At 41.0% G+C, this 21,772-nt stretch overlaps 1 protein-coding gene across 2 annotated transcripts in view; it reads left to right on the top strand.

The window, feature by feature from the left end:
• The window catches only part of CA10 (carbonic anhydrase 10 (inactive)), a 390,380-nt gene extending 368,851 nt beyond the window's left edge, over window positions 1-21,529 (top strand). For both annotated transcript variants that reach the window (XM_034412468.3, XM_034412469.2), the window contains exons 8-10: window positions 15,574-15,728; window positions 18,417-18,591; window positions 20,791-21,529. In XM_034412468.3, the coding sequence (XP_034268359.1) occupies window positions 15,574-15,728; window positions 18,417-18,591; window positions 20,791-20,813 (353 nt within the window). In that variant the 3' untranslated portion in view covers window positions 20,814-21,529. The remainder of the gene's footprint in view (window positions 1-15,573; window positions 15,729-18,416; window positions 18,592-20,790) is intronic.
• Window positions 21,530-21,772: the final 243 nt, after the last annotated feature.

Raw genomic sequence — 21,772 nt, 5'->3', positions numbered from 1 at the left:
TTATGCAACTGAGTTGCATTTCTAGAAAAACCCCAAATCCAAGTTTTCTTCTACAAGTGTAAAACAGTCTGTAGTTTACAGCCTTGATAGAAATATGAATGCATTTTCCAATTTTCAGTAAAATAAATGGTTCTAATTACTGTATAATAGAATTGCTTATATTTCCATAGATCTTTAACCTTATGCATCAAAGTTTATCATGCCAGGGAGGAATCTCACACAGTACTCCAGATATTTTGGCTTAAAGTAAAAACGTTTAGTTGCATACACTTTGGTGTGAACTAAAGTATTACATTTTTTTAGGCATGTAAATTGTTCTTATCTGTACCTTCTGCATTAATGTTTCATTCGCCAACTCAAAATTAGTAGCTCAAATATGTTTTAAACCTTGTACTTCAAAAACAAATGTTCAGAAATGGAGATTGGAGATAAAGCACATTTAAAATATTTGCTATGAGAGGTATACAGTTTTCATGCAGAACTTTAGAAATATTATTGGACAGAATAGAATGACAACTCAAAATATGCAATTATTTCTGACCAGAAGTATTGGGTTTGTCCAAACACACACATCTTCAGTTTTTAAAATCTTTATTTTGGTAATGGAATTTGATTATTGAACTCTTCCACCATAGGCTGAATGTCATCTGGTTGTAGCATTTATACAGTATATGCAATATTGTGCAAAGAAATGGCAAGAGAAGATGCATGAGGAATATTATAGATGGCAACTTTATGACTGTTTTAAAAATATAGGTACATATGAATCTCATCTTTTATGAACCTCTATGCAATTCTTTCCTGTCCTGTTCCACTAAACTCTACAGGAGGCTATATAAAACCAATAAACTATGTATATTACAAATGCTCACCAACTCAGAAATACTCCTAAGGCAGAAATGGTTCAAACCAACAGTGCAATCTGCTGATAGGAATTGTGCTTAGAGCCCAGCACTGTTGCATTTATAAGGAAGATGTATTGTGTACTGCAAGACGCATTGAGAAGATATATTCATAGTACTAAGTGACTTGCAGTAAGTTATTAAGTAGAGATACAATGAAGAAGGATGACAAAGGCACCCACTGTTGTCCTGCTAACTGGTGGCTATCAAGGATGTTTCTGTTTATACATGGACCAGTCTAATAAAACAAATGGAAATTGCTCTGTGGTCCCATCTCTCTGAAGCTATTACCTTGCTGTCAGATGTTTCCTTCTGTTAGCTCTGCAAGGCAGTCCAGGCAAGAAATACCATCAGGAATAATCATTATCCTTAGGTCCTGTGCAAAGCACATTGATCAGCAAGTGATTTCCAGTGTTTCAATCATTCAGGGCATCTTCAGCATCGTCCCAAGGGACATTAATCATCTTAAAATTTTCCATAAGTGTTTGGAGCCAAGATTTCAGAGATCTGCATCATTTCCTCTTTGGAGGCATACAACATAGTGCAATTTTTGGATGCCAGTCTTGGGCATATATAAGGTAATAATAACACTTAGACTTATATACCCCTTCATAGTGCTTTATAGCCCACTCTAAGTGGTTTACAGGATATTGCCCCCAACAATCTGGGTCCTCATTTTACCCACCTTGGAAGAATGAAAGGCTGAGTCAAATTTGAGCCTCTTGAGATTCGATCTGCCAAACTGCTGGCAGCTGGCAGTCAGCAGAAGTATCCTGCAGTACTGCACTCTAACCATTGCACCACCGTGGCTCTTAGCTTAGATATAGCCAACAAGCCACATAACGACAGTCAAGAGTATTAGCTGTATATTGCAAGGTAATAAGATTAGACCTACTGACAGACCAAATAGTAAGGACCAGTGATTACACCATGGATGCTCAACCTTGGCAACTTTAAGACTTCCAGAATCTTGCAAGACTTAAAAGTATTTCACCTCTTCTTTCCTTTTACTCTCTGGAAGACCAGGGAGGGTCTCTTCTAAAACATTTCCCTCACCATTCCACCTTCTATGAGCACCTCTTACATGCTGGTTGTCCAGTCTGCCGGACTCCTTCCTGTTTCCCCAGGTTTTTCCTGCCTATCATTATGGAAACCAATGCATCCTTATTTATATCTTGCCAATTTCAAATCAGACCATCTTCTTTTTATGAAGGAATCACCATTTGTATTCTTAGAGACATGTGGATGTTTTGGTTTAGTCAGTTTACTTGCCACCGAGCTGTCTCGATAGCTGGTTAGCTCCAACAGGGGGTTTCATTTGTCCATCCTCACTGTCACTACAACTCGGAAAAGTGGATTTCTTTTTTTAAAAAACCAATGTTTATTTATTTTTCTGTTATTTGTTTGTTTGATTGATTGATTGATTGATTGATTGATATGCCGCCCTTCTCCGGAGACTGAGGGTGGCTTACAATGCATTAAGCAATAGCTTAATAGTTACATTTATGCTCCATATTTGATGCCAGGAATTCAAGGCAGCTTAAGTAAGATTTTTTTTTTTTTCTCTAGATAGCATGGACTGAGAGGGAGACTGTAACCCATGGGGTTTCTGTAGCTGAGGATGGACTTGAGCCTAGATTTCTTCAGTCCTAATCTAACACATTTATTTATTTATTTATTTATTATTTATTAATTAAATTTCTATACCGCCCTTCTCCAAATAGGACTCAGGACGGTGCACAGCCAAAGTAAAAACAGAGCATACAAAATTTAAAAAACAGTATTAAAATAATTAAATATTTTGGCCGTAAATTAAAACAACCCAATTTAAAATTTAGCTCAAGCCAGCCCAGCTAGTTGAAATAAATAGGTTTTCAGGGCCCGACGAAAAATCCGGAGGTCTGTTATTGTACGTAACTCTGGGGGAAGGTTGTTCCAGAGGGTGGGCGCCGTCACAGAGAAGGCTCTCCCCCTGGGGGTCGCCAGCCGACATTGTCTGGCGGACGGCACCCTGAGGAGGCCCACTCTGTGTGAGCGTACTGGCCGGTGGGAGGCTCTAACCACTGCACTGCACATTACCACTACACTGCACTTTAACCACTGCATTGCACATCCGTAATGACTAATAATACTTCTACATGATTATATCATTTTGGCAGAAGATTGGAATCCTTTGCTACTTTATTGACAGGGAACAGTAGCTTACAAACCTCTGCATAATTCATTATGATTTAATTAAACAGGAGAGCAACTCACCCGTCTAGTTGCTGCACTGTAGCAGGCCGTCTATTTTAAGCTCTTTGCATCTTTCTCTGCGAGTCAAAACCCTTCCTCCACTATTTCCTTGTTTTAATTTTGGTCTTAACAATCTTCCCTCATGTTCTTTTTGCTCGTGATTCCCATCTACATGCTAATGCCTTTACTTAGACACTAAACTGGAGTGTATGAAAGTAAAATGATGTAAAACTCTGGAAAGGAAAAAAAATCCGCAGCGAACCAAAACCGAAAAACCTGTTATGGAATCTCTAAAGCAAAATGCTGTCTCGCTTATTATTCTGACAAAGAACCAATAAGATGAGATACAGCAAAACATTGCAATATCTGTAGCTCGGGTGTAGGATGAGGGAGAAGGTTCGTTCTCCGAGCTTGTGGGTTGGTTTCCGAACATTTCAATACCAGGCTAAGTAACATCTTCAGCAGAGTTTAGGGGCAAAATAGTATTTTTTAAAAATTGAATTTATATTGACGCCTATTCACCCATGGCGACTCAAGGTGGCTTACAGAATATAAAACCACATTTAAAACAATAAAACTAATAAAAAGAATCAAATAAATTAATATAGTATAATATAATAAAATCACCCCCGGCCCCGGCGACAGCAGATCACACGAGCCATTTAATGGGCTCCATCCCGCTCTGGGTTCCCCAGGCCCGCTGGCAGAATCAAGTCTTCAGCGCCTTCCTGAAGAGTATTAGAGTAGGACTGTTCTAATCTCTGGGGGAATGATGTTCCAGTGAGAGGGAACCACCACTGAGAAGGTCCTTCTTCTTGGGTCCCACCAGGTGTACCTCCCTCAAGGATGGGACTTGCAACATTCCCTGCCTCCCCCCTCTGATGGGTCAGGTAGATGTGACCGGCAAGAGACAGTTCCTCAGATAACCTGGTCACAATCCATGAAGGCCTTTAAAGGTGACAACCAGCACCTTGAATTGCACCCGGAAGCAAATCGGCAGCCAATGTAACTCCCCCAAGAGAGGTGATACATGAGCACACCGGGGTCTGCACAAAACCATGCGTGCCGCTGCATTTTGCACCAACTGGAGCTCCTGGATGCTCTTCAAGGACAGCCCCATGTAGAGCGTGTTGCAATAGTCAAGACGGGAAGTGACCTAGGGCATGAGTGACTGTGAGTGAGGATTGTTGGTCCAGGAAAGGGAGTAACTGGTGCACAACCCGCAGTTGTACAAAGGCCTTCCTGGCCACGACCACCACCTGCTCTTTGAGCAGGAGTCGTGAGTCCAGGGGAACCCCCAGATTACGCACAGGGTCTTTTTGGGGTAGTGCCACCCCATCCAAGACCAAAAATGGCAATTCTCTCTGAGCCAATGAAACCCAAACCCAGAGCCATTCAGTCTTGGCAGGGTTTAGTTTCAATCCTTTGCTCCCCATCCAGACCCTAACAGCCTCCAGGCATTGTGAGAGGGAGGACATGGCATCACTTAACTCACCACAGGGCCAAGACATATAGTATCTTGCCCATATGCTATCTGCCTCCTCTCTGCCCCTTATTATACTATATTATTACTGCAGGGGAAAAACGGATCCCTTTGTGATGGAAGGGAATAGAATGTTGTGAATTGCTGTGTCGTTGATGATGATGTAATTGATTAATGTTAAGGGTCGGTCCTCTCGCCCCTTCTGTTCAACATTTATGTGAAGCCGCTGGGTGAGATCATCCGTGGTTTCGGGGTGAAGTACCATCAGTACGCTGACGACACTCAGCTGTACATCTCCACCCCGGATCACCCCAATGATGCCCTTGAAGTGATGTCCCGGTGCCTGGAGGCCATGCGGATCTGGATGGGGAGAAACAGACTCAGTCTCAACCCATCCAAGACCGAGTGGCTGTGGTTTCCGACATCCCGATATAGTCAGTTGGTGCCATCACTGACTATTGGGGGCTAGTCATTGGCCCCCACGGAGAGGGTTCGCAACTTGGGTGTCCTCCTGACTCACGGCTGTCTTTAGAAGAGCACATGACGGCCGTGGCCAGGGGGACTTTTTATTAGGTCCGCCTGATTCGCCAGTTGCGTCCCTTTCTGGATCGGGACTCGTTAAATACGGTCACTCATGCTCTCGTTACTTCCCGCCTGAACTACTGCAATGCTCTCTACATGGAGCTCCCCTTGAGGAGCACCCGGAGGCTCCAGCTGGTCCAGAATGCGGCCGCGCAGGTGGTTATGGGAGTGACGTGGCGCTCCCATGTGACCCCCCTCCTGCGCGAGCTGCACTGGCTCCCGGTGGTCTTCCGGGTGCGCTTCAAGGTTTTGGTTACCACCTTTAGAGCGCTCCATGGCATTGGACCGGGGTATTTACGAGACCGCCTTCTGCTACCAATAGCCTCTCACCGACCAGTACGCTCCCATAGAGAGGGGATCCTCAGGGTGCCGTCGGCCAAACAGTGTCGACTGGCGGCCCCCAGGGGGAGAGCCTTCTCTGTGGGGGCACCTACCATCTGGAACGAGCTCCCCCCAGAGATACGGAGGATCCCAGACCTGCGCACGTTTCATTGTGCTCTCAAAACTTTTTTATTTCAGCAGGCTGGCCTGGCCTAACTCTCCTCTTTTAAATTTTTAATTCGTGATTTTATAAATTGGGTGTTTTAATATGTGTTTTGGCCAAAATATTTAATAATTTTAAGGGATTTTTAATATTTGTATTATCTGTATTTTATCTTGGCTGTTCACCGCCCTGAGTCCTTCGGGAGTAGGGCGGTATAGAAATTTGATTAATAAATAATAAATGTCTGCCTTTAAAAAGTTATTTTGCTACTAGGACGTATCTGAAGAACTATTTATCCCTCCCCTCTTTTTATAATTTGGGCTACCTTGTTTAGAACAATGTGACAGGCTGTGAAGGAGGAAATCTTGAAGCCTACAGTGCTTTGTCTGCTTCCCAGAATGACATTTCTGATTACCCCAATCTGTATCCAGGAAGAGTTGTAATCACCCAGTTTGCGTTTCCCAACAGTTTCCCAAATAGTGTTGGTAATTGCATCTGCAGCCTCAACTGTTTTAAACTCCATGTTCATCACAAGATTGTGATGTTGTTTTGCACCTTATGTGAGCATTTCCATATTCTGAATATTAGCTTTGAAAATATGCCCCCTCCATGCCAGTAGTTTTAAAGCTCTGATGTTATGGCTTTCCTTCCTTTTGGTAGGAAAATGTACTGAGTATAATTATAATTAATCATACTGACAGATTGAATAGTGATGACCACCGACTACTCTAGCGGTGTCCAGCCTTGGCAATTTTAAGACCTGTGGACTTTCTCTCCCAACTCTCAAAATTCCCCAGCCAACTATGAATCTATAAAGCTATGCTGGCTGGGGAATTCTGGGAGTCGAAATCCACAAGTCTTAAAATTGCCAAAGTTGGAGACCCCTGGACTACACTAAAGGAAAACATTCCAAAAGGCAAGAGAATTGTGGTGAGGTTAGTGACGGTTGCACTGCCTGTGAATAATCTATTCTAGTTCTAACAATGGCCTTATTGCTCTTGGCCTTGACCAAGGGAAATGAGCAAGGATTGGAGGGCAGCAGAAGATGAAGATCTGACTGCTTCCTCAAGTATTCGGGTCAAGAGGTTAGGTAAGCTTTGCTGCTGTTGATGGGTTCCTTTTTAAGTGAGGTTATTCTTTTATCCTTGGATGCCAGGATGTCCTACACCATGGTTTTGTGTTTTAGTCCTTGTATGTCACTCAGTGTGAGATGGTCATAAAAATCAAAGAAGGTTCAACTTCAAATGCAATTATCTTATTAAATTGTTAAAACTGCACTGATCTGCATTACTGCAGCCTTTCTACTTACTCTTTGCTTTAGAGATAGCTTAAACTGAAAACCTTCAAGTGTCTTTGACATCACACCTCAGACAGTTTTGTATGCTAACTTTCAGGGGGTCTGAACTGGAAACCTGTTATAGCCACAAACTATTTATCCAACCTTGTTTGCCCAGCACACTGTGGAGCCATTTCTTGGGCTTGTCTGAATGCCTTGCCCTCAGCAGCACCAGATGGAAGATACAGCAGGATCCTAATCAGAGAGAGAGGTCATCCCACTGGTCAGAAAGTACCAGAGACTTTATTGTGTGCTTTTTTCCACTGCCTTTTCTACACCAATTAACGGCAGCCATTCCTTTAGGCCCCTCCTAACAAATCTTGCCTCCAGAAATTGTATGCACTCCATCACTGGATGTTTTTAAGAAGAGTCTAGACAAGAGATGGCAGACCATGGGCCGGATGTGTCACACACAGGCCACGCCCACCCCAGCTCTGTGAAGGCAAAAAAATGGCGTGATATATCATGTGATGGCAATGTGACGCAGCAAGTTTGACACCCGTGGTCTAGACAGTCACTTATCTGAAATAGTATAGGTTCTCCTGCTTTAGCAGCGGGCTGGACTAGAAGACCTCCAAGGCCCCTTCTACCTCATTCATTCTATTCTATTTATTCTATTCTAAATCCCCCGTCTTGTATAAGGGAGAGCAGTTCGTTTCCTACTTGCTCCGTTTCTCTCTGCCTCAATTTCCCTAAGATGGCACAGCAGCGGCTTTCCCTTTGATCGCATTTCCATTGCATTTCTGTTTTCTGTTTATATCCTTTACTGTATTTTGTTCAATTTTCCCCTGTTTTGGTTTTTAAGTTTAGCTTTTACAAATCACACTGTCTTTGTAGTATTTGGTTATTGTTTCTGTAATTGGATTTTTTCCCCTTGCTGGTCATTGACCATAATTAGTCCATAATACTTAATACATACTATACCTTAGTGCTTGTACACACTAAAGGAAATTAATCAGTCTGATACCAGTTATAGGTAGTGTCCAAAATAAACAGTTGATGCTTTAAAGCAAGATGGTGCTTGCTGTTTTATAGAAACATGGTCCATCAAGAAGAATATAGGAATTGCGAAAACACAGGAAGGATTGGCGTGTATTATTTTGATAGAGGGTAGATTTCTGTGCAGATCCCATCTAATGACTTGGTGAACGTAATAGTGCAATTATGGGAGGGGAAAAGGTAAATATGAACACTATAGATAATTACATAATGATCCTAATGGGTTATCAGTGCTTTCTGTGTAGTTAGTCCAATTAAAACAGTTACTGAGTGTAACTTGCAAACCAATTCTCAAAAGTGACAAGAAAATTGCGCAAAGCCATGTGTTCTACCACTCAGAGATTTCATTACTGCAATTTGCAAGATGTGCTTTAAGTTCCCATTTTTTATTTTTTTTCCAGGGTGTTTTAAAAATCTTTTTTTTTAATGATTTATGTGGTTTTTGTCCTTTTATGTTTTTATTTTAGGTGCTTTAGCATACTATAGGGCAGTGATGGCTAACCTTTTCCAGATCGAGTGCCGAAAGTGTGTGCGCATGGGCATGAATCCGTGTGTATGTGCCCGAACCCCCAAAATGCAATGCGTGTGAGGCCCCTGCATGCACCCTGCCCCCCGTGCATGCACGCATGGCCTCCTGCACAAGCCACGCCCCCAGCGCATGTGCAGCACAGACCCGAAGACCAGCTGGCTTGCAGGAGGCATGCCCGCATGTAGGGCAGAGCTGAACTGGGATGACGGCTCATGTGCTCACAGAGAGGGTGCTGTGTGCCATCACGGCTATAGGGGTTTTCTTTTTTTGTTTTTGTTTTAAATCTTATAATAATTCACTTTTTTCTTTTAAAGTATATAGCATTATAAGATAATCATAATTGATACATCTATATAATGCATATATAACATTACACATGAATATGTAACACCCTTTAGGAAATTTTAATTATAACATGTTTAAAATGCAATATTACTTTTAACAATTGCCAAAAATAATCATAAATAAAAATACTAAAGTATTTTAGTAATAAAACACCTTTTGAAAAAGCAATATAAAAATAATACCATAGATAAATGCTTTGCATTTAAAAGTCCAGTTAAATTTCCTATATTTCTAATTTAAGACTGTCAAACAACAGGGCAAGAGAATAAAATCCCTAAGATTTTGGGAAGCTGCTGCCAATTGAGAGAAATGAGAGCATTTCAAGCAGTGATCAGATCAAAGAGAAAATGCTTTCCTGCATTTTAAGGGAAGACTTCCGTAAACATCAAAACTAGCTATGAGATTTTTTTTTTCTATTCCCTAATTTCTAAGATCGGACTTAATTGTTTTATTGACTGCAGCTATTGACAAGCACAGTCTTATGGCCGAACAGATGGAACAGTCACATGATCATGTAATAATTTTTGCAAGACTGTGCTCCCAGAATCCCTGTTTGTAGTTTCATTTGTTAAATGGTTGCTGCCTCCATTTTAAGTAGCTTTGCTAAGGACCTCATAGGGAGACAGGGAGCCACTATCTTTTAAAATTTGAAACACCTCATTTTGACTGAACACTTTGATGCTGAGCATCACTCTCTATGCTTCATAAATAATGAACAGGGAAGAAGCAGAAAGAGAGAAGAAACTAGGATGAGACAGAAACCAGTCAACAATTGCAAAATAAATCTGCCTTTACTGTTGCCAAGTTGCCAAGACAGTTGAGATGCATTTGGTTAGTCCCAGCACTCTTCAGCACTACAGAAATCATTTTACTCACCTATTAGGCTTGGAAATAAAAGTATCATGCTGAGTCCTCAGGCCAAAGACCTACTGCTGTAACCATGCATTCAGAACAGTAGGAGGTATGTCATCTTTGGCATGGATTGCCTGCCCATTTTTTCTGTTGTCATAGTTCAGTCTCATCATCAGTGCAAAAACATTAATATTGTCATTCCTTCAGGCTTAAATAAATGTCCTGTCAATCATTTTCTCCGAAAAGGTTTTTGACATCATGTCAGGCTCAAGAATAAGTGTGGGTGAGTTGCTCAAAAACAGGAGTTGCAAGTGACCGAGATCTGAGCCAAGACTTCTTCCCTTCAGATCTAAAGTTACCTGCAAAGGAAAGAGAGGGAAGTCAGATCGGAGCAATCTTTTAGCATCTGTGTAGTAGTGGCAGCTTTGTTGTGGTCTGCCAGCAGCCTGCGGAGCTGGCAGCAGAGTCGGACAGTGAGGAGGCTGGGGCCAGTCCTGGAGTCTGGGGATGGCATGGACGAGGGCTCTGTGTCGGAGGCAGAGATGGGGCCAGGGCCATCTGGGAGTTATGTGCGGACTCTGGAGCCTCCAAAGTCGGACATCAGAGAGGCAGAGGAACAGGAGGTGACTGTTCCTAGTGTGCGCATGCGCAGAGCTGCCAGAAGGCAAGAACAGATAAAACAAAAGGGATGACTCGTGAGTAAGGCTTGGAGATGATTGGCTCCTCCCATAAGACATAAAGGAAGAGCAAAGGCATGTGGGCCTTTGCAGGAAGCAACTTTGTGGATGGTGTCGGTTTGTACTTTGAAGCTTTGTTTTTGACTGTTTCTGTGTGGCCTTGCCAAGATAATTGCCAATTAGGTTTTTGGCAGCATGTCAAAAAAGATAAAGGTGGGTGTTTACCAGCCTTATCTGAAGGACTGTGACAAACTTCTGTTGGACTATTTATAAACTCTTGGTGATTCAGCACATGCTGTGAATGAAAGAAATTCACAGCTATTAAAATAAAAAAGGGGGTTTGGGAACTAATTGTGTGCTTTTTACTGTATCAGGAAGCCTAGGTCAGAACAAGCTTTAGTAAACTCTGAATTGGTCTGTAAAATAAAACAATATTGTTGCTGAGCAGCAGAACAGGAGGAATGCTCAATACTAGCTGACATCAGGCAGAGGTGAACTAAGACCCAGTGATCAATGGGAGGAATTTTCCTGCTGATACACCCCAGTTGAGTTCTCAGGTTTTGTTTTAGAGCCTTCTTAATACTGGCAGGGGTGGGCTGCTGGGGGTTCACAGGGGTTCAGGAGAACCTCTAGCAAAGATTCTGGGCAGTTCGGAGAACCTCGAAATCCCACTCCTGGCTGGCCCCACTCACCGCACCCCACCCCTCCCAAGAGTCCCCACACAGCCTGTTTTGGATGCAGGTAAATGTAGGGCATGCAAGGAGGCTTGGGTAGGGTGAAAATGGACCTACCAGAAGTTTGGGAAGGCCGGAAACATTTCCGGCCTCCAGAGGGCCTCCAGAGCCTGGGGAGGCCATTTTTGCTCTCCCAGAGGCTCGAGGAAAGCCTCTGGAGTCCAGGGAGGGTAAAAACACCCCCCCCCCCTGCCATGGTACAGGAGGTCAACCATGGCCATGCTCACCCAGCAACCGGGCAGAGAACCCCTTGCTAAAAATTTTGAAGCCCACCCCTGAATACTGGTGATTTGTTTAAATTTGGCTCGGGATGGGGGAGGAGTTTTCTTATGTTCAGGGTAGGCCTGGGAAATGGTGGAATTATTTGAGATGAGGAAAAAGAACACGAGGGTCATAAAAAGAGAACTATTTTCTAATGAATGCAGTATTACTTATCTATATTACAGGTACTTAATTCACTTAATCTGTAGCAGTTTGGTACTGTGACTCTTGGCTGAAAGAAAAATTGTGCTGTTCTCTAAATTTTCCCTAATCCATCACAATGCCACAGCACCATTCCTCTCCATCTGTCTCACTTTCAAAATGCTGCTTCCAGGGTGCCAAGATCTGTCTCAGAAAGAGCTTCCCACTGCCCTGGACAATTGGGGAATTCACCAGACTCTCTGAGATCGGAAAGGAGCTCATGCATTGCGACTGTTTCCTGTTGTTTCTCTCTGTGTGAATTGTCAATCACACATGAACACCCTTTCTGCCACGCTTGATTCACCTCAGGATTGAAAACCAAATTCTCTGAGGTTTTCAGGAACTGGACCTTTTTGACCAGGGGATACATCAGAGACACCACTTGCAGATAGCATCAAGAGATTATTGTAAAGATCCAGTTCTACACTGAGCATGCAATTTTCTGGTGTGTCGGAGACTCAGTGAAAAGAGTTTGGGATGAAAACCAGAGCTCAGCAGAGGAGTACGCCTACCCTTTAAAATTTGGGATAAGGGAAACTCCAATGTTCATCCCTTTGTATCTCCCATTAAAAAGGCAGCAGCACCAAATGATATGAAAGGCAAAGCCTCTTCCTGAAAACACTGAGAACGGCAGCCAGTTAGAACTAAATCAATGCCACCAGACAAACAAACGATCTGGCCTGGCATAAGACCAATTCTGAATGAACTGAGGACTTAGGAACCAGATTGCCACTAGAAGGGACAAAGACCCTTGGGTAGTGCCAATGACAGGGGTGAAATGCTCCCGGTTCAGACCAGCTCGGGCGAGTAGGTAGCAATGGCGGCGGGCAGTTTGGAGAACCGGTAGCAAAAATCCCTGTTCCCGTCCCCCATGCACAGCTGAGCCCTGCGATCATCAGAGCCTTTTTTTCATTTTAAATGGCTCTGACCAGCCAAGCTCTGACATCCCAGCTGAGTTGCCTGCTAATCAGGCAACTCAGCTTGGATCGCCAGAGCCATGTAAAAGAAAAAAAGTTTCTTTTTTTCTCCCCACCCCCGAGCCTCCAACTTGATTATCTTAGCTGATGATCGCATGACGATCGCAATCCATGCATCAACAAGCAACTGAATCTCCCTGCCTGCAATCAAGCTCATTGGTGAGCAGCTCTTTCTGCCTGCCTGCCTTCCTGCCTAGACTTGTGGTCTTCAACTCCCAGCAAAGCTGGCTGAGGAATTCTGGGAGTTGAAGTCCACAAGTCTTAAAGTTGCCAAGGTTGGAGACCCCTGTTCTATTGGGTAAGTTTTTTTCCCCTTTGGGAGCTTTAAAAAAAATAGTTAATTGGGGGTTTTTTAGTTGTTCTTTTTTTAGACCTAGGCATTTAAAGTTTAGGAAGTTTTAAATTTAGCTGCTTTTATATAAAAATAAAAATAAAATAAAATAATATTTGTGCAGCTTTTTGAGATTTAGTGTGTAATCTCACAAAGCTGTATGTGGAATTTTGTGTGTGTAAAGTGTGAAAGTTGGTTTTTTGGGTTTTTTGTGGCTGTGTGAGGTTCCTGCTTGTTGCAGGGGCCATTTTGGGTCTAGCACAGCTGTTTTTACATTGTGAGTGAGCCAGTTGTGTTGTGTTGTGTTGTTTGTGTGTAAGTTTTTTTTGGGGGGGGGGCTTTTTGTGGCTGTGTGAGGTTCCTGCTTGTTGCGGGGCCATTTTGGGTCTAGCACAGCTGCTTTTACATTGTTCAGGATGGGAGTTGATTCTTTCAAAACAAGAAAGTATATGAAGAGTAAGAATCTTGCATTTGGGATCAGTCCATTATATCTTTGATCAAGCTCCCATGATGTGCCTTCCAGTCCTGGTTGGGACTTGCACTTAAATTATCTCATAAATTTAGCTCCTGGGTGTCTTCAATCTGCCTCCCACGATGATGCTCTGAAACAAAATAAGAAATGTTAATTCTTTTAACTGTTCTAATCTGCCCTGCCTTTCCTCAAAGAAATTAAGCAGTCTCTCTTTTGTCCTCAAAACCAAGTGTGAAGTAGTGACTTTGTATGTGTGAAGCAAGCTGTATTTGTTGGCATAAAGAAAGCATAGCCTGTAGTTTTAAGCTGTGTGTGATATCCATATGAATATCAGTAAATGTTTATTTTATTAGATTAAAAGCAGAAAGATCCTCATGTAATTCCTTCTGATCACATTTTCTTGTCCTCTTGTTTATTAGCTTTTGGTCTTAAAGTTTATTGCAAAATCAGAATACTACTGGCATTCTGGAAGATTATTAGCAATAGGTTTGAGGAAGCCCAAGGACTTTTCCCACAAGAGCATAATAATGCAAAATTGTTGCACCTTATGGTTTCCATACATCTTCTTATGACTGCCTGCTACATAAACAGTACATTACAATGGAGTACATCATGAGGAAAAAGCTAAGTGAGAAGAGATCCTTCTGACAAACAAAATGCTTTCTATATAGCGTGGGTAGAATACAGTGTAGAAAAAAACAAAACAAATCCAGTTGGAATGAAAGTCCTACTAAAGAATGAGAATTAATTTACCAACAATGTGGATAGAAACTAAGCTGATTATTGCTAATGTAATTACTCCCCACCCCCTTCTTTGTAATTTCTTTCTCCTTTTTTTTAGCAGAACTTTCATTCCGTTTTGATTTTTGGTACATAATATTCTGCTTATGCTATATACAGACCAAGCCTTCCCTTCTGAGAAGGCCGAGATCTCAGAGCCACACAAGTTTTAGCAAATGACTTTACCCACCCACACTTTTAGCCAGCTGTCAGATCTAAATTTGTAATGTGAGTGAAGCTTCATGCTCTTCCTACTTCCTGGGAAGCCCCTGTCCACCATTCAGAGGATCCACACATTATCTCTCCTCACTTGTTCTCACTCACCTGTGTAAGTCAATTGCTTCCTTTTCACTCAATTTCCTTGTGCACTTTTACGTCTCTCTCTCTCACACTTTCTCAATCAAGCATCATTCTACCACATGAGTTACCTATTAGTCAGGACAATTTTTCCCCAACATCTTACAGTGTCACACCAGACCATAGGCCCTTGTAGATAAGGAGTCTGTGTAATTCAGGGGTGTCAAACTCGATTTCATTAAGGACCACATCAGTGTTGTGTTTGACCTGCAAAGGGGGGGGGGTTGGACAACTCAATGTCATGCCTGTGGGGGGCGCCTGTGGTAGCTCAAGCACTCTGCCAGTGAAAACAGCTCCCGAGTTCCGTTTTTGGCTGCAACAGCCTCCTGCAATCCTCTGCCAGTGAAAAAGAGATCGGGAGAGCCCTGGGTGACCCTCCCGAGCTCTGTTTTTGTTGGCAGAGGCACCACAGGCCTGTCCTTCACTGTTTCCAGTGCAGCCCTGCTGGCCAGATCTGAGCAGCCCATGGGGCGGATCCGGCCTGCGGGCCTTGAGTTTGACACCCCTGATGTAATGCCTGACCAAGTACCAGTCAGACATTACGTGTACTATGTGTACCTGTTGCCATCACTCTGCTACACAAGCCCAAATAGCTAGGGAGAGGATTATGAGTGATCCTTTGTGTCATTAAAATACATGCTTCAAGAATGGGTAGCAGGGATCTCAAAGCCAATGTTCACCAGGACAAGTTTTAGGAGAGAGCTTTGGACTTTTCTTCCTTTGTAAACTATGGTCCGCTACACCACGCACCTTGAAATGACAAGGAAGTCACAATATCATTTTTTGCTCATCGTGTGTGGAAAAGCTTTGTGGGAAATGAGAAACAAACCAGGATTTGCAGCTGCAGATTGCCCACTCCTAGAGACAACTTAACTTGCTCCAATGTATAAATGTTGGCAGAGTAGCCTAGCAATTCAAACATTTTCCTGATTTAGATCCATTTAATTACCCGTTAAACTCTGACAGTTGGTGATCTTCATCTCACAAATGCGAATGCTCTGTTCTCATAATAATTTTACCATCATTTATTTCCTAGATGATGCATACTTACTGCAGGGACTTAATATTGAGGAACTTTATCCTGAAACCTCTAGTTTCATTACATATGATGGGTCCATGACAATTCCACCCTGCTATGAAACAGCAAGTTGGATACTAATGAACAAACCTGTCTACATATCAAGAATGCAGGTAAAATGAAAACCTTTATTGGCTATGATACATTATCTTTGGAAATAATGAATTCTTATAATTGCTGTGCCTTCAGAAATATGTACTTATTTTTCTGGAAAGCCACGGTAAATTAGCCAGTCTCCAATAGAGAAGTTAAAAAGAATCCCACAACTTTCAAACTTTGCATTTTTGAAAGTTATTAGCACTGTTCTCCACCCCATATGGAGGGAAAGAACGGGTTGTAAAAGGTTTAACCATTTTTTCAAGGAGAAGGCAAAATGTTTGGGTGCTTCAGAGGGCTAAATGTGCAATGGAAGGTTCCCCGCTTAAATACTAATGTTTTTGTTCTTTTTTAAAATATCTTTCAAAACTGCTACAATGAAGTCAAAAGCCTTCTAAGAGGCAGAAGAAGTAATGGCAGTTGGAGCACAATTATTACATTTGGTAGTAAGACAAGAAGATGAAAAGAAAAATAAATTACAAGTGGAACTTCGAAAAATTGACAGAAGGAAAAGACTTGCTTTTCTGTCATAGTGAGATTCTTTCAATTTCTCCCACCGCTGCCCATAAAATGAGACAAACCATTTCGGTTTATCTCAGCCTTAAACATTACAGTCCTGTTTAGGGGAAGAGCTTTGCCATATCTCCTCTAATTCAGGAGTGTCAAACTCAAGGCCCACAGGCCGAATCCAGGCTGCGAGGTGCTTAGATCTGGCCTGCTGCGAGGTGCTTAGATCTGGCCCACAGTGAAAGACCAGCCGGTGGTGCTTCTGCCAACAAAAACGGAGCTCGGGAGGGCCATGCATGGCCATCCCGAGCTCCGTTTTCGCTGGCAGAGGATCACAGGAAGCCGTCACAACTGAAAACAGAACTAGGGAGCCCATTTTCTCTGGCAAAGCACTCTGGCCACCACAGGCGCCCCCGACACGAGTGACATCAAGCTGACCACGCCCCCCATCCCCCCCCCAGGTCAAACAAACCCTGATGCAACCCTCAGTGAAATTGAGTTTGAGACCCTTGCTCTAATTCAAGTGCAACATTATTCCACAGCAGCTTATCTTGGTCATAGCAGTCTTCCTTTTATAAAAAATATCTCTTTGTCATGTATTCAAGGTCATTATATCTGAAAAAAAGGGAAATGAGTCACTATTTTGTCCTTCCTAATAATGAATTGTGAAGAATAATGCTAATCTATGCCTTCTATTGATTTGAGCTGCAATCCTATATTTAGTCGTTCTGAAGTAAAGTGTATTTAAAATAATTCCATTTATCTTCAATTAGTTCAGCTCGTGACAACATCTAGTTTCCTTTCACTGATCTGGATAAGCTAAGCAAAAACGGATCTGCTTAAAATTTTCATGAGAGACCATGAAAAAATAGGGCCATAGGATAGACTGAATCCTGAATCCTGAAAAAAGTGGCAGCAGATAGTTGTCAAGAAAACTCTGGCAACTCTCAGCTCCAACGAGAGTTTATCTTAAACAGCTTCAGAATGATACTGATAAATAATTTCTACTGGATATAGAGTAGGACTGATTCTCTGAAACTACTCATGTCTCTAGAAACGGTGTGTGTGAGTGTGTGTGTGTGTGTGTGTATGTGTGTGTGTGTGTAATGGACAAAGTCAATCCACCTACCATTTCCATGACATTCAAAGGCTGTACAATTCACTCTCAAGAGATACTAAATGGCTCTGGACTATTCTTACAGTGCTGATTTATTACCACCCTCACAATAATTGGCCAAATTCCTGTTCACCAATTGTCCCAGATTATAATTAGCTTCATGTTTTGCTCTCTTTGCTGAATAATTTTATTAAAGATTATATTATCCATGTAAAACGGATATAATCTACATAGTATAAAATACATTAAAAGAAAAAATATGTTTATATAAAAAATTGAATTTAAAAAGTGCACAGAAAGAAAAAAGAACTCTCCCCCTTCGTCCTTAGCAAGTATAATCAACCTTAATATCTTATCACCACCTCTTCAAATAAAACCAACTATCTCTTCATTGCATAAGGCAGCCCCTTCTCTACCAACCAATTTTTAAAACCTCACCAAGCCATCTTAATCAGCAAAAGTCCATTAAGAATTATCAGAAATAACAAAATTACAGGAAGTCCTCTACTTATGGCCACAACTGAGCCCAAAATTCATGTTGCTAAGTGAGACAAATGTTAAGTGAGTTTTGCCCCATTTTACAATATTTCTTGCCATATTTATTAAGTGAATTGTTGCAGTTGTGCAGTTAATAACACAGTTTTTAAGTGAATCTGGCTTCCCCATTGACTTTGCTTGTCGGAAGGGCTCAAAAGGGGATCACATAACTTTGGGACACAGCAACTGTCATAAATACGAATCAGTTGCCAAGCATCCAAATTTTGATCACTTTTTTCAGTGCCATTGTAACTGTGAATGGTCACTAAACAATCTCTTGCAAATCCGGAACAACCTGTATTACAAATACCTAATGAACCCAATTTGAATTCTTCCTCATTTATTTTCTTTGTTCTCCTTTTCTATTTAAACAAATGCTCCTATCATCTCTCATCAAATAAACAAAACCTTTATAACATCATCATCTGGTCCTAGTTATCAAAAATCTGTTAAACATTTCCTAAGTTAGCAACTCATATTTTGCTCTCAAACATTAAGATTAAAAGTCAATCTCACTCTGTCTTCACTTTTTATATTTATGCAGATGCATTCTTTACGGTTACTAAGCCAGAATCAGCCTTCACAGATTTTTCTGAGTATGAGTGATAACTTCAGACCAGTCCAGCCTCTCAACAATCGATGTATCCGAACAAACATCAACTTTAGTTTACAAGGGAAAGATTGCCCAAACAATAGAGCACAGAAACTACAGTATAGAGGTATGTTCCAAACACTATATTCATTTCAACATAATGTTTTCCGTTTTGGAATCCCCTTTGTCTTACAATGTCAGATTAGGAAGGTTTGATCTACCATATCCCAGGTTAAATTGTTTGTTTGTCAGGCCCAATATTTTCTACTTTAATCACCTCTCTTTACACTCTCGGACAAGGATCTTTCAATCACTCGCTTCCTGGTGAGTAAGTGGAAATGCTAGGATTAAAATTGGGATTTTTGATGTGGAAAATATATGTTCTGCCACTATAGAAGACAGCTCTTTCAGTCTTCTAAGGAGGCTTCTAAACATTCAGAAAAATAATGCTTCCTGAGGGGGCAAAACATGTCTGGCATGGTGATATTTGGAGTTCTGGCTACTGGGTATGAATGAAAGGAGCTGGACCAGAGGTTGGAGTTGAAAATAAATATCCTTGAAGAATCTAAAGACATCATAGAGACAATTACCTCCCTAAAGGATTCTGCATAACATGCACTGGGTTTCTAAACAGTGGAATCATTTATAGGCAACAAAACCCAGATTTTAAGGTTCAAAAACAAACACAACAAGCGTTCACAGACTTAATTAGTCCTCTTTCCCAGGTTGGCATAACTTATTTGGTGATCAAGGAGAAGAAATAGGGTGTAGTTTTCTTTGGTTTTGCTTTTTTAGTAAGAAATCTTTTCTTAAAAAGAAAAACACTGGCAGCCAGGAAATTAAAAGCACAATTCTTTCTGGAACAACTGTTTCTCTTTTATTTTGGAATGCCAGTCCCACTCCCTTCCCTGACGAACCTTCTAATCCAGTGTTTTTCAAATCTGGTTTCTTTAAGAGGTGTAGACTTCAGGTTCCTGAATTCTCCATGCTGGCTGGGGAATTCTGGGAGTTGAAGTCCACACTTCTTAAAGTTGCCAAGTTTGAAAGACACTGTTCTAATTTAAACCAGTATTCCTTGTACAGTATCTTCCAAGGGTTTTAGACCTGAACCCCCATAACTAGCAGGAGCTAAGCCCAAGATATCTGACATGCCCTATGAAATGCTTATTAGGACAAAATAATAATGATTCCATCTTACAAATATACACACAACAGGGTGGTATATGGGAAGACAAACATGAATACATCTGTTTTCATGGAAGCCACCTTCCTAACAAGAAATGTTTGCAAGGGACTGGAGCTCAGTAGAAGAGGCCATGCTTTTCTGGACTAAGGCAACCTGAAAGATTTCTCTCAATATTCCTATTTCATTTACTTTTCAAAATTATGTTTGTTCTTAGGCCTTTGATAATAAACACTCTCTCTTGAAAATTACATTTTTATAAGATGTAGTTAGGCAGCTTGGGCATTCCGTTTTACAATTACATACAAAGAATAATAACGTGAAAATATTTCAACTTGTCAGCATATCTAAAATTCCACATTTTTTCAAGCAACACTTGATACAGCTAGTTTCTTCAAATGATCCATGAAGACCATGTAGAAAATCCCAGATTTAGTTACTGCCCAGACCCTAGTATAACCAATATCAAGTTAGATCAGTGATGGCGAATCTTTTGGGCTTGGTATGTCAATTTAAAAAAAAAAAAAAAACTAATTCGACTCTGCTTGCATGTAAATATGATGTGTCACCCAAAATGTCATGTCGTGTCACCTTTGACACATGTTATCATAGGTTCATCACCACTGAGTTAGATGGATTAATAATCTGATTGAATGTAAAGCAAGTGACACATTTTGAGATATTGTGAACAATTATGAAATATTCATTCTCTTTCACTAATCCCGAAAACTTTCTCTCCTCTGTAAGAACCAATGTTAGACTTCTTTTTTGAAATACATGCACTTCTGACAAGTTCTGGCTCCAAAGCTTGATTTCAAGGCAAGGCTTGATTTCCTCTACCAGCAGGACATCAGAATCTATAATAACCTCATTATCTCATTGTTCCCACTACCCCATCCACAGGCAGACATACCAGCATTTCAAATGCTGGAAAAAGCCCTGGAAATTGTATACTATTATCCAGTTAGGATATATTTATTTACACATTTATTTATTTATTTGGTTTTATCCTAAGTAACTGACTCCACAATCTATATTTCAGTGATCTTTAATTTGTAGTTGTAGAAAGATAAAAATAAAGGGGGAAGAGTGTCATTATGGAAATTTTCCCATGGTTATTGGGTGTTGTTTTTTCTCTTTCAGTAAATGAATGGCTCCTGAAGTAATTAAGACACTAAACGGGAAGAAGTTTTCACCTCAACGGAATGCTACTACTGTGAATTGATATACTACAGAATGCCCCAGCCCCATTCAGTCCTCAGTCTTTGTACTTCATGGAGCCACACTTGAGAGAAAAGGATGCCAAGTTGGAAATTCAGCTCAATGAAATGTATTCATATGATCAGTCATAAGAAAAAAAAAAGACAATATCTGCCATTCCCATGATTACAATTTTGATACTGTTTTCCTGAAACTACTATCGCCCACAATGAAAAGACTGTTCAGACTTTGTATATATGAACTTCTTCTTCTGTTCCCCTTCTCCCTTCTTCTCTTTCCCATCATAACTCCATTAAAAAGGTGGTTTGCTGCTGCCATCCAAGTGGATTTGTGTTCTGTGTGCCAAGTAATCCTTGGAAAGCTGTCATATCACCCTCATTATTGGTTACTGGCAAAGCAGAACTAGGGAGATAGTAAGGGAGATTTATTTCTGGATCATAGTCTTTCCATTTGCTTAATAATGGACAGATGCCAAGATAAGTATTGTAAATAGATCACTGAAGAATATAAAGGAAATTGAAATATTTTCCCCCTCATCACATACCTGTAGTAGGAACTGCCAAGACTGGAATTAATCCATTTTTCTGTTTCTTGTTTTACAAAGGTCATACACTGTGTTTGGTTATTGTTAACAATTCAATAAATGTGTTTAACAAATTAATTTACCACACTCACTTCAGTTTATTATATTTCTTCTCTCTCTCCCCCCTTCCCCCCAAAATGGAAAGGATCTTGAATTCTTCTGGCATCAATCATCAGAACTGTATTTTTAAATGTGTATTATTTATATGTCAATATATAGTTAAAAGCTACTATAGGAATAATCACAAACACCAGAAGCACACACACAATCATTTTAAAATGCCTTGGTAAGCATTTATTTGGACAATTTCTCTGGCATTTA

This window comes from Pantherophis guttatus, chromosome 2 (genome assembly GCF_059756535.1).
Source record: "Pantherophis guttatus breed Tessera chromosome 2, ASM5975653v1, whole genome shotgun sequence".
NCBI classification, from domain to species: Eukaryota; Metazoa; Chordata; class Lepidosauria; order Squamata; family Colubridae; genus Pantherophis; species Pantherophis guttatus.
This window is presented reverse-complemented; position numbering and strand designations above follow the sequence as displayed.